The 13,000-nt window shown below is 39.2% G+C and overlaps 1 protein-coding gene across 5 annotated transcripts in view; it reads left to right on the top strand.

The window, feature by feature from the left end:
- Window positions 1–13,000, top strand: part of DCLK2 (doublecortin like kinase 2) — a 75,760-nt gene that overhangs the window by 35,559 nt on the left and 27,201 nt on the right. For 3 of the 5 annotated variants that reach the window (XR_013774416.1, XM_079307119.1, XM_079307121.1), the window contains 4 exons: window positions 5,525–5,627; window positions 7,903–8,001; window positions 9,219–9,266; window positions 12,779–12,873. Coding sequence is in view for 3 of the 5 variants with exons in the window: in XM_079307119.1 (XP_079163245.1) it covers window positions 5,525–5,627; window positions 7,903–8,001; window positions 9,219–9,266; window positions 12,779–12,873 (345 nt within the window). In the remaining 2 variants the exon portion in view is untranslated. The remainder of the gene's footprint in view (window positions 1–5,524; window positions 5,628–7,902; window positions 8,002–9,218; window positions 9,267–12,778; window positions 12,874–13,000) is intronic. The other 2 variants (XR_013774417.1, XM_079307120.1) reach the window with 1 other exon arrangement.

Raw genomic sequence — 13,000 nt, forward strand, 5'->3', positions numbered from 1 at the left:
ACAATTCAGTGCTGAACTGCTTGTGTGCCTCTCGGTTAGTCATGAAGGTCACTGGTGGCTGAGTAAGTATTGAGAATATTGGTCAAACACACCCCCCTTTGCCTTGGTCACGTTATTCTGAGAAAGAGCAGAACCAGGGGGGATTTCCAAGGTAAAATATCCTGTGTGAAAATCACAGTACTCAGTAGGAAAGGGTGGGATTGCCCTTTTCACCTTCCTTTTTGAGTTCCTGAGGCTGCCCAGAGGAAACTTCCTTTGGAAAATCAAGCCTGCTCCTGCTGGTGATGGAGCTGAAATGGCAGACACACAACTGACCTGTTTCTGCAGGAGTGCTTTCCTTGCATTTTGCACCATAGGACAAGCATAAACCCTGGAAATGTAAGGCTGACAGCTTCAGGAAACACTGCAAGAATTTTAATAAGGCTGAATGGCAGTGAAGAGGAAGTGGCAGTGCTAAAAGTATTTCAAAAGGGAAACAAAAATGGTGATTGCAAATGGTACAATAGACAAATATTTGACTCTTGCTTACTCAGAAAAAAAAAAAAAAAAAAAAAAAGTTGATGCAAGGGGAAAAGGGCAGAACTGCCAGGGCAGCATGGTTATAATCCGTCCCAGTCAGAGCAAGAGCATTTCCCACAAGAAATTTGGAGACCCCTCACACTTAAAGCAGTAGCAGGGAGGTTGTGTCTAGATTTGTCATGCTGACATTTTAAAAATTGCTCACATTTTTTTTCAGCAATTCATGGGGAAAAAATTCCACTGTAGTCCTTGAAGAATTTGAGCTTCAAATGCCTGTCTCAGCTGCTGAGCTGAAAATGCATTCACAAATCCAGCTGTTACTGTGCATGCCATTTTCCTAGTTTTCTATTTGCCTGGTATGTTCTGTGTTCCTTTTTAAAACATTTACACCATATCCTGTTTTCTTGAAGTCAGTAGATACAAATATTTCTTCCATTGTTAAAACAAATACAAATAATCTCTTGTAGCTTTTCCAGTTTTGATGTTTTAGATCCATTTTCAGCTGCTGCTGAGAATTTGTCCTCCAGAGAAGCTTTCCCCAGACAGAGGGTGTGGCTCTGCAGGCTTAAACTGTGCAGTCCTGGAGCTGATTACTTAAATGGAATCAGACATACTAAATTAAGCCAAACTATTTGTCTTTATAGCCTTTCCTTCTGTGTTTAGAATGAGGCACATTTGTAGAGCTGGAATAAATACAGTTTACCCAGCAAGCTCCTGGCTGGGAGTTGTTGATATATGATCACAGAACTCTGTTTAGTGCTAAAGATTTCAGGGAACTTGAATTTCCAGGAATTTTTCAAGTGTTTATAAAAGCTTCCTGGCTCCAGTCTCTCTCTCTCTCAGTCTCTCTCTCTCTCTTTTTGTTTTTTTTTAAAGTATTTTTCTCTTGAAGGTTGGAGGAAAAATATTTTTGGGATAAACATTCATTTATTTATTTCAATTTTTGTCCATTGTATCTTCACCATAAAGGAAAATCAATAAATACATTATGAACTCTATTTATAAATTATCCTTATTCATGTTTTTTCTGTTAGATGTGGTGGGATTAGGGATTAATGTAAATCACATTTCAAGGCATGTGTGGTGGTAAGGGGAAAGGGATTTCCATATGGATGACAATTTGTATATTCTAATCCAGTGGCTTGATCTGACTGAAGAAGTATTTATTTGAAAAGAGCAAACTTTGGTTTTAAGTATTTGTCAGAAATATAAGCCTGTTTTGGAAGGTAAATATGATGGGTGTATGTGACATTAAAGCACTGCACTAGTAGACAGCAGTGGATCAGAAATTTGATTTTTCAGAGAGATGTGTTTTTCTCCCTTCTTTTCCAGCACCCCATGTTTGTGGGGGGTTTTTTTCTGCATTTAAACCACATTTTTGTGCTTTTAGCTGTGTGATTTTGCAGCACTTTGACCTGTAATTGCCTTACAAGCTGCTGTTGGTCATGACACTTGTATTTATTCACATGTAAGAGAGGTTTTTGTGTTTGCCAGAAACTTCATCCAGTGTCTCAAGATTTCATTCCTCCAGTAGGGGTCTTTTTTGAGCCCATCAGGAAGCAGGGATGGCCTGAGTGGTTTGCACATGGTCTCAGAGGATGCAGCTTGAAGGATTCTGAGGAAAGGACTGAGTACAAATCCAATCCAGTGTTACTTACATATCCTCCACTCTGCTGTGTGCAGAGACATATTCTAAAGAAAATCAGTGCAGCAAGAAAACCTGAGCAGCCTTGAGCTGTCAGAGGAGCACCAATGAGTCATTTCTTTCAAAGAAAGGGGTAGCAGTGGAGTTACCAGGTCACAGGCAATGTTTGTCTGGGAAGGGGTGTTGTATTTAGAAATAAACAGGATTTAACACAATTTACACATGTAAATTGAAACCTGCAAAATCAACAGTAAAGTGCTTTGGGCACTAAGTGTGGCAGAATAAAGAGTGGATGACACTGTGGGTGGGTAGTGGAAAGAGAAGCAGTGATGTTGTACACTAGTTTGATAAACTAAAATTTGGTCCCTAACTTTCTGGAATATCTGACATCCTACTCATATGCACAGGTTCTACTGTGAAGCTTTAAAAAAAAGTTTTCAAATTTTTTTGTTTATAAATTTCTAGACTGATTGCATCCTGATTAAAGTAATAACTCCCCCTCTCCTATGGCATAAGTTTACATATCCTTTGGAGTGGAATTATGTGGTTTGTGAGTTAGACCATGGTGGATTTGCAGCATTCAAAATCACACACAAACAAGTTAATAATTTCAACTTAATTTTTTGATCACCAAGCAAAAAGCTTTTATCATTAATTGCTTTGTATGCATTAATTTTATTTCTGTAGGAGATTAAAACTTCATTTTACTGACATCAGTTTGCACCTTGAGAGATGCTCCACTGAATCTATTACAATAAAAGCCTAGAGAAATAACTGATAGGTTGTACTTTTAGAAAAATGCATTTCCATTATTTTAGATTTAAAAATGCTTTCCTCACCTCATAATGTGGGGTGATTTGAGATTGGTAAATCCTACCAAGTATTTATTCTTCATTGCATACACTTGTTCAATACTTTTTTCATTCTGGTGTATTTTTTGTGTACCCAGTCTGGCTTACTTGTGGGGAGAAGGGACACCTTGAGTATTCTCTGCTGAAATATAGCAGGGAATACATGTATATATATATATATATATATATATATATATATATATATATATGTATCTTTCCCATAGCTGTCTTTATCTGCCTTTCAGTGATAATTGTATTTTACAGTGAGGTGAATGCTTTTCTCAGTGATGTGCCATGGTGTGTGGCTGACAGCTGGGACTCACTCCGTGTGTGAGCAGGCAGGGGCTGGATTCAGCCTGAACTCTGGGATAAAAGTGCTGTGTCTCCACCTCCAGCAGCTCAGCTGATCACTGGCACTCAGCATTGCCCCTGTGTATTTTTGCCTGGGGAAGCTCTGTGGCATCACCACATGAGGAAGCATATGTGGGAATTATCTTAAAATTCTTTATTCATTCCCATTCCTAGCAGCCGTTTTTCAGGAGATTTTCCAGAGCTTTTCTAAGGGTGCTCCTGTCATCTTTTGTGCACAGATCTGAGCCTTGCTTTGTAGAATTGCTCTGCAGGCAACAAAGGGATGCTGCTGTGTGCAGTTATCCCAGACTCTGGCATCAAATCTGCCATTCCTTCCTCTCTTACTCTCAGTTCAGGCGTTAGACTGGATGGGTTAAGGTGAGGTGAGGCTTTCAATCAGAACAGAAAGATTAACTTTAGGCACTGCTGAACCACAGCATCTAACTCCAAGCTGCTCCAAACAGCACTGCAAAGGCATAGGAGGGGTGGGCAGGCAGAGCTGGTGGGAATGTCTCCCAGGTTTAGGGGCTCCAGGTGTGAGCCTGCACCTCACAAAGCATCTCTGCCCATGTCCTGCCAGTGCTCTGGATCTGTGTGATGTGTTCTGGAAGCTTTCTCACAGCTTTGTCCCTTGGCATGGTTGCTGGATTCTGGAAATCTGTGGAAATGATGGTGAGTCCTCTTGGTTATTAAGCAGAGAGGAATAAATCCCAAGTTAGCAAAACTTCTCTTAAATTTGTGCAGCCTCTTTTACAATTTTTGGTGCCCCTTTGTTTAACTAAAAGCAGCATTTTCTGCAGGCAGAGCTGTAAATGTCTCTCACCAGTGAGAGCAAGCTGTCATTGCATCAGTGAGGTGACAAAGGAGGGATTTGGGTGCTGGCTGTGGCCCTTTGACTGCCTGACACAGTGACACAAATGCTGGATGCTGTGAGCTGAGGATGTGCTGCTCTCCTGGGGGAGCTGCCATGACAACTGCACTGCTGCTGGGGAATGCCCTGTGTTGGAGTTCCTGCACAGAGCTGGGGTCATTGCCATTCCTGGGATGCTGCAGGCACCACACACCCCTTCCTGCACCTCTGCCAGTGTTTACTATTATCCCAGTGGGTGAAATACAAAAATGGTCTTGACAGGTATCTGGGAAGGAAAAAAGCTGGCTTCTCTAAAAGCAGATTTTTGTATTATTTCTTTGATTTAATGCTTTTACAGCATGATTTTAACTTCTAAATTTCATGTGGGCGTGCAATGTTTAAAAAAAAAGGAAAACAGCTATACATTAAAATTTTTATCTGTTTACATCTCAGAAAACTTGCTACCTGCAAACACTTGTTACCCTCATAAGGGAATTAGAATGACCTCAGTGGATTTTCTTCTTGTGGTTTATTTTATTTTAACTGTCTTTAAAGCAGACACTTGCCCCTTCACAAGGTGATTTTTAATGACTTTTGAGGATGGAGATTTCTTCAAGGTTTTGTGGTTTTTAAAGAATGTCTAAACCATCTTTTCTTTCTGATATCCTGATCCTTCTTGACATACATTATCCAAGTATCATCATTACTCAGATAATTAAGAACAAAAAACTGCAAAGAGCATGGAAGGAACTCTATTTCTTTATTTTCTTGAATATGAAATACCTTTTAATAAAAAGGAGAATTCTTTCTTATTTTGGTGTGGGTTTTTTTGTTTTTCTTTTTTAGCAGGACATTAAAACATGGAAATCAAATGCCTCAGAACATAAAAAAAAAACAATTTGCAGATGCAATCACTTTACAGATCTTCCCACAAGCAATTAATGTATTCTTAACACAAGAAGCTTTGATATTTGAATAGTGTTTGCAGATGTTCCTGTCAAAGCAATTTTTGCGTAGTTATAGGCAAAAGTCATCAGTGTCCTTATGTAACTATGAGCAAAAATACAGGTGCTAAATGTAGGAGTTTTTGGAGGTAAGAAGGGTCATATTTTATAATCCTGGCCCTGGTGTTTCCTTCTGGTGTTTCCTGCACTGGTAGAGTGCTGAGTTACCGAGGAGCTGGAGTGCTTGTGGCATTACAAATGAACATTGCTGTATCACTGTGAGAAGATAAAGGCAAACTTACTAACTGCTGCTATCCAAGTGAGGATGCAGTTTTGAGAGCAGTGCATGTTTGTTCTCTGCCAGGTGACGTGCCTGCAGGATTTCTTTGGAGATGACGACGTGTTCATCGCCTGCGGGCCGGAGAAGTTCCGCTACGCTCAGGACGACTTCGTGCTGGATCACAGTGGTAAGGATGCACACCCTGAACCCCCTGCAGCAGGGAATTCCCCACCCCATTCCCCTGTCCAGCCCTCAAGGATGGTCTGCTTCAGGAAATTCTACACGGGAGGATGTATTCCTGTGGATAAAAAGGTTTTTTTTAAACATTGTCTGGATTCTGTGAGCCTGTTAAAATGTGCCGACAAACCTGATCCAATTTCCTGCAAAACAGGCACTGTCCCTGAAGTTACTTGGGAAGCAGAATTGAGTTATGAAACATTGTCATGAATCTAAAATCTGTTAAAGATGTTCACTTTTGGCATCTGTGACTATAAGATAATTTCCACATTGCTTTATTCACGATGTTTTTGAAAAATCTATGTAGACACGCTCATTTCCAGTCTTTAATTGTCCTGCCAGACTATTCACACATTCCAGTCCTGTCTGCTGTAGATCAAGTGTTGGAGTTGTATGTACCTTGAGGTTATGGGGGATGTTGGGTAGGGAAGGAGGAGAGACAAATTGGGATTCTGTGCCCCTGCTGTCTGCCTCGGGCAGATCATGAATTTAACTTGTTTATGAAGTTGTGTTTCTGTAAAGGAGGAGTTTGTAATGTAAGTTCAAAGAAAAAGCAATCCTCAACCAGAGAGTTTTGGAATTTTTTTAGAATATCAAATCATAAATATGTTGGGGTTTTTTCCTCCATGTTCATAGAGCTGTAGAATGGGTTGAGTTGGAAAGGACCTTTAAAGGGACCATCTAGTCCAACCTCTGACAAGACCAGGGACACTATAAAAAAAAAGTTCAGGTTGCTCTGAATGTTTGAATGTTGAATGTTTCCTGGGGTGAGACATTTAGACACCCTATTCTAGTGTTTTACCACTTGCACAATAAAACAATTAATTCATTATAATTAGTCTGAATCTACACTTTTTTTTCCTTTTAGTTTAAAACCATTCTTCTTGTTCTATCACTACAGGTCCTACTAGGCATGGGGGTTTTTTCTGTCTTTATTATTCGAGCTGTAGAAACACCCTATTTTTCTTTTATTAAAAAATTTATTCTCTGGTAAATAAACCTTGTCCTGGCAAGAATAATCATATTATTCCAGAGGAGCTTCAGGTTGTGAATTATTTTAATGTTTTTTCTTCAATAAAAGAAAACAGCACCTGCTGTTCCTGTTATTTTTACACACGTCATTATTTCATTACAAAATTCTCAGTTCTTGCAAGAAGTACAGATGAATATCTACCCACTGGCCTGTACATTTGGATGGATGGAGGATTCAGCTGCCTCCCATTCTGCTGTTCTTGCTAGGGTGCTACTTATCCAGAACTGCTCGATTATGTTGAGTCAGTTAGTGTGGGGGTGACCAAAAGGACATTTTTAAACATAGTTAACAGCTAAAAAGAAATTATTCTTATGAAGGAATGGAAGAGCATGGTTGTATTGACTCACAATGCAAATTCCAGTCTGGGCACAATCCTAATTTCCCTAGCAGGTTTTAAGGCTTTAAATTTGCTTTTCCCATTACACAAGGCATAGACAAGTTGAGGTCATTTCCTTGTCTTTTTCTCTTTCTTTCCTTTATTCAGCTTTGGTGGTCCCTACTTCCTCTAATAGCTCTGGGGGCCTTTATGGATAACAGCAGGTTATGTACATGGCTGGCAGGACATGCAGCTCAACTTACTTTTGTAGGATGACACTGGCATCAGGGACAAAATAAGGAGAGAAATTTATGATCCCATTTGGAGTGATTTGCTAACGATGCTAACCCTAGGAATTAAAATATTTCCAAAATGTCAATGCATGTGTGCTCATTGATTCCTTTCCCACTGAGATTGTTATTTAATGATATGTAGCTGATGGTAAATGACAGTAATCTATTGTTTCAGTCTTCTGGAAATGGTAGGCATTTTTCACCTGTTCAAAAATTGGTCACAGCATCAGTTTCTTGAACAAGAAGTGAAATAGTGCTGGCAGTGCAGTTGCCCTGTATGGAATTGCCATCACAGCAAGAACCTTGGCATCAGCATATGTACAAACTGGAATTGTAGTAATAACCCAGCCTCAAGACATGAAGAAACACTGTCTGCAGAATGTCACATACAGGATTGAGTGGCTCAAACAGGTTTTTGTGGTGAGTAGGGCAGAGCTGTGTGATGGTTTGCAAATGTTTGACTCAGCTGGGCAAAGATGTTTAGGAAGTGCTGGTCATTTTCTGGATAACAAGTGGTGTGTGGAGGGATCCTGGGCCCTGAGCTGTTGTCCAAACCCTGACAGAGAGTTGTCTTGCTTTGCAGAGTGTCGTGTTATGAAGTCCTACCCTCGCTCCTCTGCCGCCAGGCACGCCGCGTCCAAAAGCCCGGCACCTTCCCGTCGGAGCAAATCCCCTGCCTCAGGTACTGCTGTGGGACACCCAAATACAACTAAATTCATTCATTTCTGCTGGGGTGACAAAACCTCTTGGTCCTGTCTGTAATACAATTTCACTCTGTCTCAGAGATTTAATCCCAATCTAAAAGAAATTTGCAATTTTTTTTTAAAGTCCTAGGAAGAAACATGGTTTCCCATTTTCTAATTACAGGCACAAGTAGTTTCAGTTTATGAACATTAGAGTAATTTGAGCTAATTGTGCACTTGGGATGTGTTTTCAGCATGGCACTTGATTTACCTGAAAACTATTAACTGCAGGGTTATATGTGTGGTTAAATTCATGTTCATTGAACTGGAGTGTACCCTTACATTTTGAATTAGAAAGGTTTCTCCTATATCAGCCAAATATTGTCAGAAATACAGACCTTTGCTACTTCAAGTAATTTCAGATGTACTGTATTGATTGGCCATTAATAGAGAATTTTTCCTCTTGTGCTTCTCATCATTTAAAAGAAAGGTGTCCACACTGTGATTCTGCCACCAGTTTGGCTGAACACAATATGTTCCAACCATTAAGTCTTTTATGTAAATAAAAGGAGAAACTTGGGTTTTTAAAAATTTTCTAACCTCTGCATTTCATTTCCAAATTCTTCTTTTTCCCCTGAAACCAAACTATTGAATATGTAAAAATCTATGCCCTTTTTTGATTGTAACTATAAATGTAAGCTTCTGTGTATATTCAAAACTGTGACATTCCATATTCTCATCTCCACATTTGTTTTGCTTAATTGATGCTGGATAAAGTCTTTGGGTTCTTTAAAAGTAATTAATAATCTGTTTATAAAGGTTGAGTGCTTAACTGGAAAGCTTCAAAGAAAAATGTATCATGAAGGGCAAGTTTTGCAACTGATCTCCATTTCATGCAATTCTGTTACCTCCAATGAGCTCATGTAGAATATCTACCAGCAGTGAATTTTATGCAAAGTATTTAGATATCAGTGCTGTCATTTCCATACTTATTTCTACTTAGACCCTCTTTGGTTTGGTTAATTTGAAAAATGTATGTAAAGTGTCTGACATTTATCCTTCTATTTACTTGCCCCTTTTTTTTTTTTTTTTTTTTTTTTACATGTAGTCTTTACTTATCTTTTATTTACCCTTCTTCCTTCTGTGCTTGTTCAGACCTGTTTAATAACTTCTTTCCTTAATGTCTTTTTCCTTTGTGTCAAAAATATGAGTACAGTAAAGAGGGGTGGCCACTCCAGTGCTCATTCTTCAGCAAAGTCCCCAGGTGAGCCATTACTATTATGGCTGTATATCACTAGTGTGTCTCCTCCCTCTCCATTTACCTGTGGTTTTGGTGCTGTATTTGTGAATATTTTCAAGCTTGAAACACATTTTGCATTGGATGAAACAGAGACATTATGGGTTTTTCTTGTTTTTTTGTTGTTGTTCAGGTAGATAATTTCAGTGAAAAAAATGTTTTTCAGTTGTTTGGCATCTGCTAATGGTATCAAAATTAAATTTTAAAGGTATAATTTGACTACAAGTAGAGGAGCATTCTGAAGAGCAATGCATTTGTATGTTTATTCTAAAGCATATTGTAATAGAAAATTTCAGCCCGCAAAAAGGCAGGCATGAGAATTACAGAAAAAAAGCAGTGCGAAACCATCTCACATGTTTCAATTTTATGTAAATATTTTTCTTTGTTTTCTTGTATTATTTCAGCCTAAATTCTATAAAAATGAGGAATCGCTGAACTTTCAGTTCAAAGTCAAAGCATTTGTGAAACAAGGAACATACAAAGTGATTAGCAAATAAATTGAGTCTTTGGATCATACTGGAAGTTAAAAGTTTAGAAGCCATTCATAGATTTTTAAGTTTTAAACATTCCAGTGTGCCAAACATGTAGCCTCACATGTAGTGCTCCAGAATGACAGAAAAGTTTTGGGGTTTTTTTTCTGTGTATTCAGAGTGATGTGCATGTGGAAAGAGACCTCACAATAATTTATGCTTAGAAAACAGATTACAAAGGTAAGTTTGGCATGCACAGGGAATAAGCAGCAAGTCAATAGCAGCAGACAGATTTTTGCCAATACAATACAACTTGGGTTATTGAGTGAATAAAAAAAAAAAAGCTGCTGTCTGGAATAGCAGTGTCATGGTTCAACCTCAGCCAGCAGATAAGCACCACACAGGCACTTCTGACTTCTCTGCTGCAGCAGGATGAAGGAAGGGAGTTGGAAGGGTAAAAGTGAGTAAAATTAACGGTTGAGATATGAGTGGTTTAATAACTGAAGTAACACTAGCAATAGCAACAACGATGCTGCAATGGAAATAACAGAGAGAAATAAAACCAGAGACAAGTGATGTGAATGAGCAGCTGAGTGGTGCCATCTTGTCCCCTCTGCCAACATTCCCTCTCATTCTATTACTGGGCATGATGCTGCATGGTCTGCAATGTCCCTTGGGTCAGCTGCTCCTCCTGTGTCCCTCCCAGCTCAGCAGGAGCAGAAAAGGCCTGGAGGCTGTGCAAGCCCTGCTCAGCAATGACAGAAACATCTCTGTGTTGGCAGCACTCCCCAGCACACATCCCAAACACATCCCAAATGTGCTAGCTGCTGTCAATTAGTGGCACCCCAGCCAGAACTGCACAAGCATTTGGCTGACTCCCTGTAGGTGCAAAATCTTTACATCTGGACAGGGACAGCTCCAGCTTCTGCTGTTGGAATTGCTTAGGAGCCCATGTGCAGTGGATCTCCAAAGGCACTGGAGAGGCATCTGCTCTTTCCAGCAGGATCCTCAGCTGAATGAACTCTGTGCTCTGGGATTACAGAAGGACAACATTTGGAAGGGATTTCTGGGTGTCATCTAGTCACACCCCTGGCTCAGAGCATCACCCCTCTGCACCAAGAATGGCTGAGAAATTAGCAAAGAGCTACAGTACTGTCAGTGTAAGCTGGGCTCTTCTTCCTTAGACAGTTTTGGGAGGGAGGAGTGTTATGTTAACCAGACCGTTTCACTGGAACAATTTAGTGTTTCTGTCAATGCTTAAAGAGGATGTTAGTGACTTTGGTAAGGATGCCTTACAGTGGTCATGTCCAGTGACTTTTCTGTGAGGTGTATAAAAGAATCTTTGAACAAGCAAACAAAAAACTTTTCCTCCTTTGGTAATAGTTTGTTATTTGGAAGCAAACTCTTCTACTGAAGCATCTCATTTTTGGTTGTGCAAGAAGCAGAAAGCAGTAAGATAGCAGTCACTGGCCCTTGCCATTGTCCTACTTGCAAATTCTTTCTAAAACAAGGATGCATTGGTATGCCAGGTTATCCAGGACAAATTGTCAAAGTCTGAAGGAGAGTAGTGTACTTTTAGATGCTTTAAGCTTCTCAAAAAAAAACTCCTTAAAATCTCCCATTTTTGTTACAGACAAGCTTCATTAAAATTAAGATGAAAATATCCTAAATACACTGAATACTTTTAAAAGAAAATACGAAGGTTTTGGTCCTGTGATAGAACTGTTATCAGACTTCAAGATAGATTTTTTGTGTAGCTAAACACCAGTTAGTTACATCTTAGCATCATACACCAGAGAGGGAGAATTTTGTGAAAAACAGGGATTTGTGGAAGCTGCAGTGCAGTCAGCCTGGCCTAGTGGCAGATGGGCTCCCCAGGCTGGAAAAATAGTCCTTAAAAGGCATCTCCTATACTCAGATAATGCTAGTGTGATGGTCAATGGACATTTATAAAAAAATCCAATAGTTTAAGAAGTGATGCATGACACACCTAAATATGCAAAGGAGTTGTGCAGGTGTATCTGTTATTTAATTTGAAGCTCAGCTGCTGTTTACCAGGGTTGTCTTTCTTTCTGGAAAAATAATTCATCACCATGCTATGAAGCATTTTTAGATCCTTCATTTCTGCCTAGCATTTTTCTCTCCCTCAAAAACATGATGATCAGCTAGAAAGAAATGATGTCTCATCTTATTACATTGCATCATGTTTTGTGTCTGATGGACAGTGTGCTATTCTCCCTGCATAATGAAATTCATCAGTTTGTTCTTTTCAAAAAAATACAAACTGACCTAAGGTATCTTCAATACACCAGAGAGATAACAGATGGTGTATGAGACCTGTCTAAAAATCTGAACTTAAAATCAATGAACTCTTTAAGTCAAGAGGGAGGGTATTGAATGTTTTCAAAGACACTTGTACTTATTGGAAGCTCAAAAACAACATACTAGCTTTTCTTTTATTGAGGTTCTTTCCCCTAAATCAATATTTTCTGGACTACTGCTAAAATTTTCTGTCATGCAAACTGTTGATTTTTCTTGTTTGGTTGGTTTTCCTAAGGAAAAACAAATAAACTCATGTTCATGTGAAACATTCTACCTAGAAAGTAAGGCCTTGAGCCAAACTGGAGAGGAGGGTCAAATAGTCTTAGAAACATTTTCTTACTATAAATTTTATAATGCGATATCATAATTTATTATGCAATTTTTAAAGGCTGTGTTTTTGTTTTTGTGGTTTTTTCTTTATTTGCTTCTGTGCCCAAAACTCTTGCCCTGGCAAAGGACAGGATGGGCCTTTTTAATCTCTGGAATGACAATGCAATATCTGTGTGTCTTCTTGATCCCATATCCAGCCACATGAATTTTCAGGGTGCAGTTTTGTGACATGGAAATGTATCATTTCTTCCTAAGTGCTGAGGAGTCTCTTTTGGTCTTTGTTTGCAGACTTCAGTGATAACTTTTGATTTTTATTCATCTTTTCTTTCATTTGTTCACTTTTATTGCTTTGGCCAGTTAATGGAACCCCAAGCAGTCAGTTGTCCACCCCAAAATCTACAAAGTCCTCCAGTTCTTCACCAACAAGCCCAGGCAGCTTTCGTGGGCTCAAGGTAAGTGCAAGAATTATTAAACCCTCTAAATTTCATTATTAATTGACTGTATGACACTGAAGGAAAAACAAAAAGCTGTCATTTTGGAGGGTAGCCTTGCAAGCATGATTTTTGCTCATATGGAGAA

The sequence above is a fragment of the Erithacus rubecula genome, assembly GCF_903797595.1.
Source record: "Erithacus rubecula genome assembly, chromosome: 5".
Lineage (NCBI taxonomy): Eukaryota > Metazoa > Chordata > Aves > Passeriformes > Muscicapidae > Erithacus > Erithacus rubecula.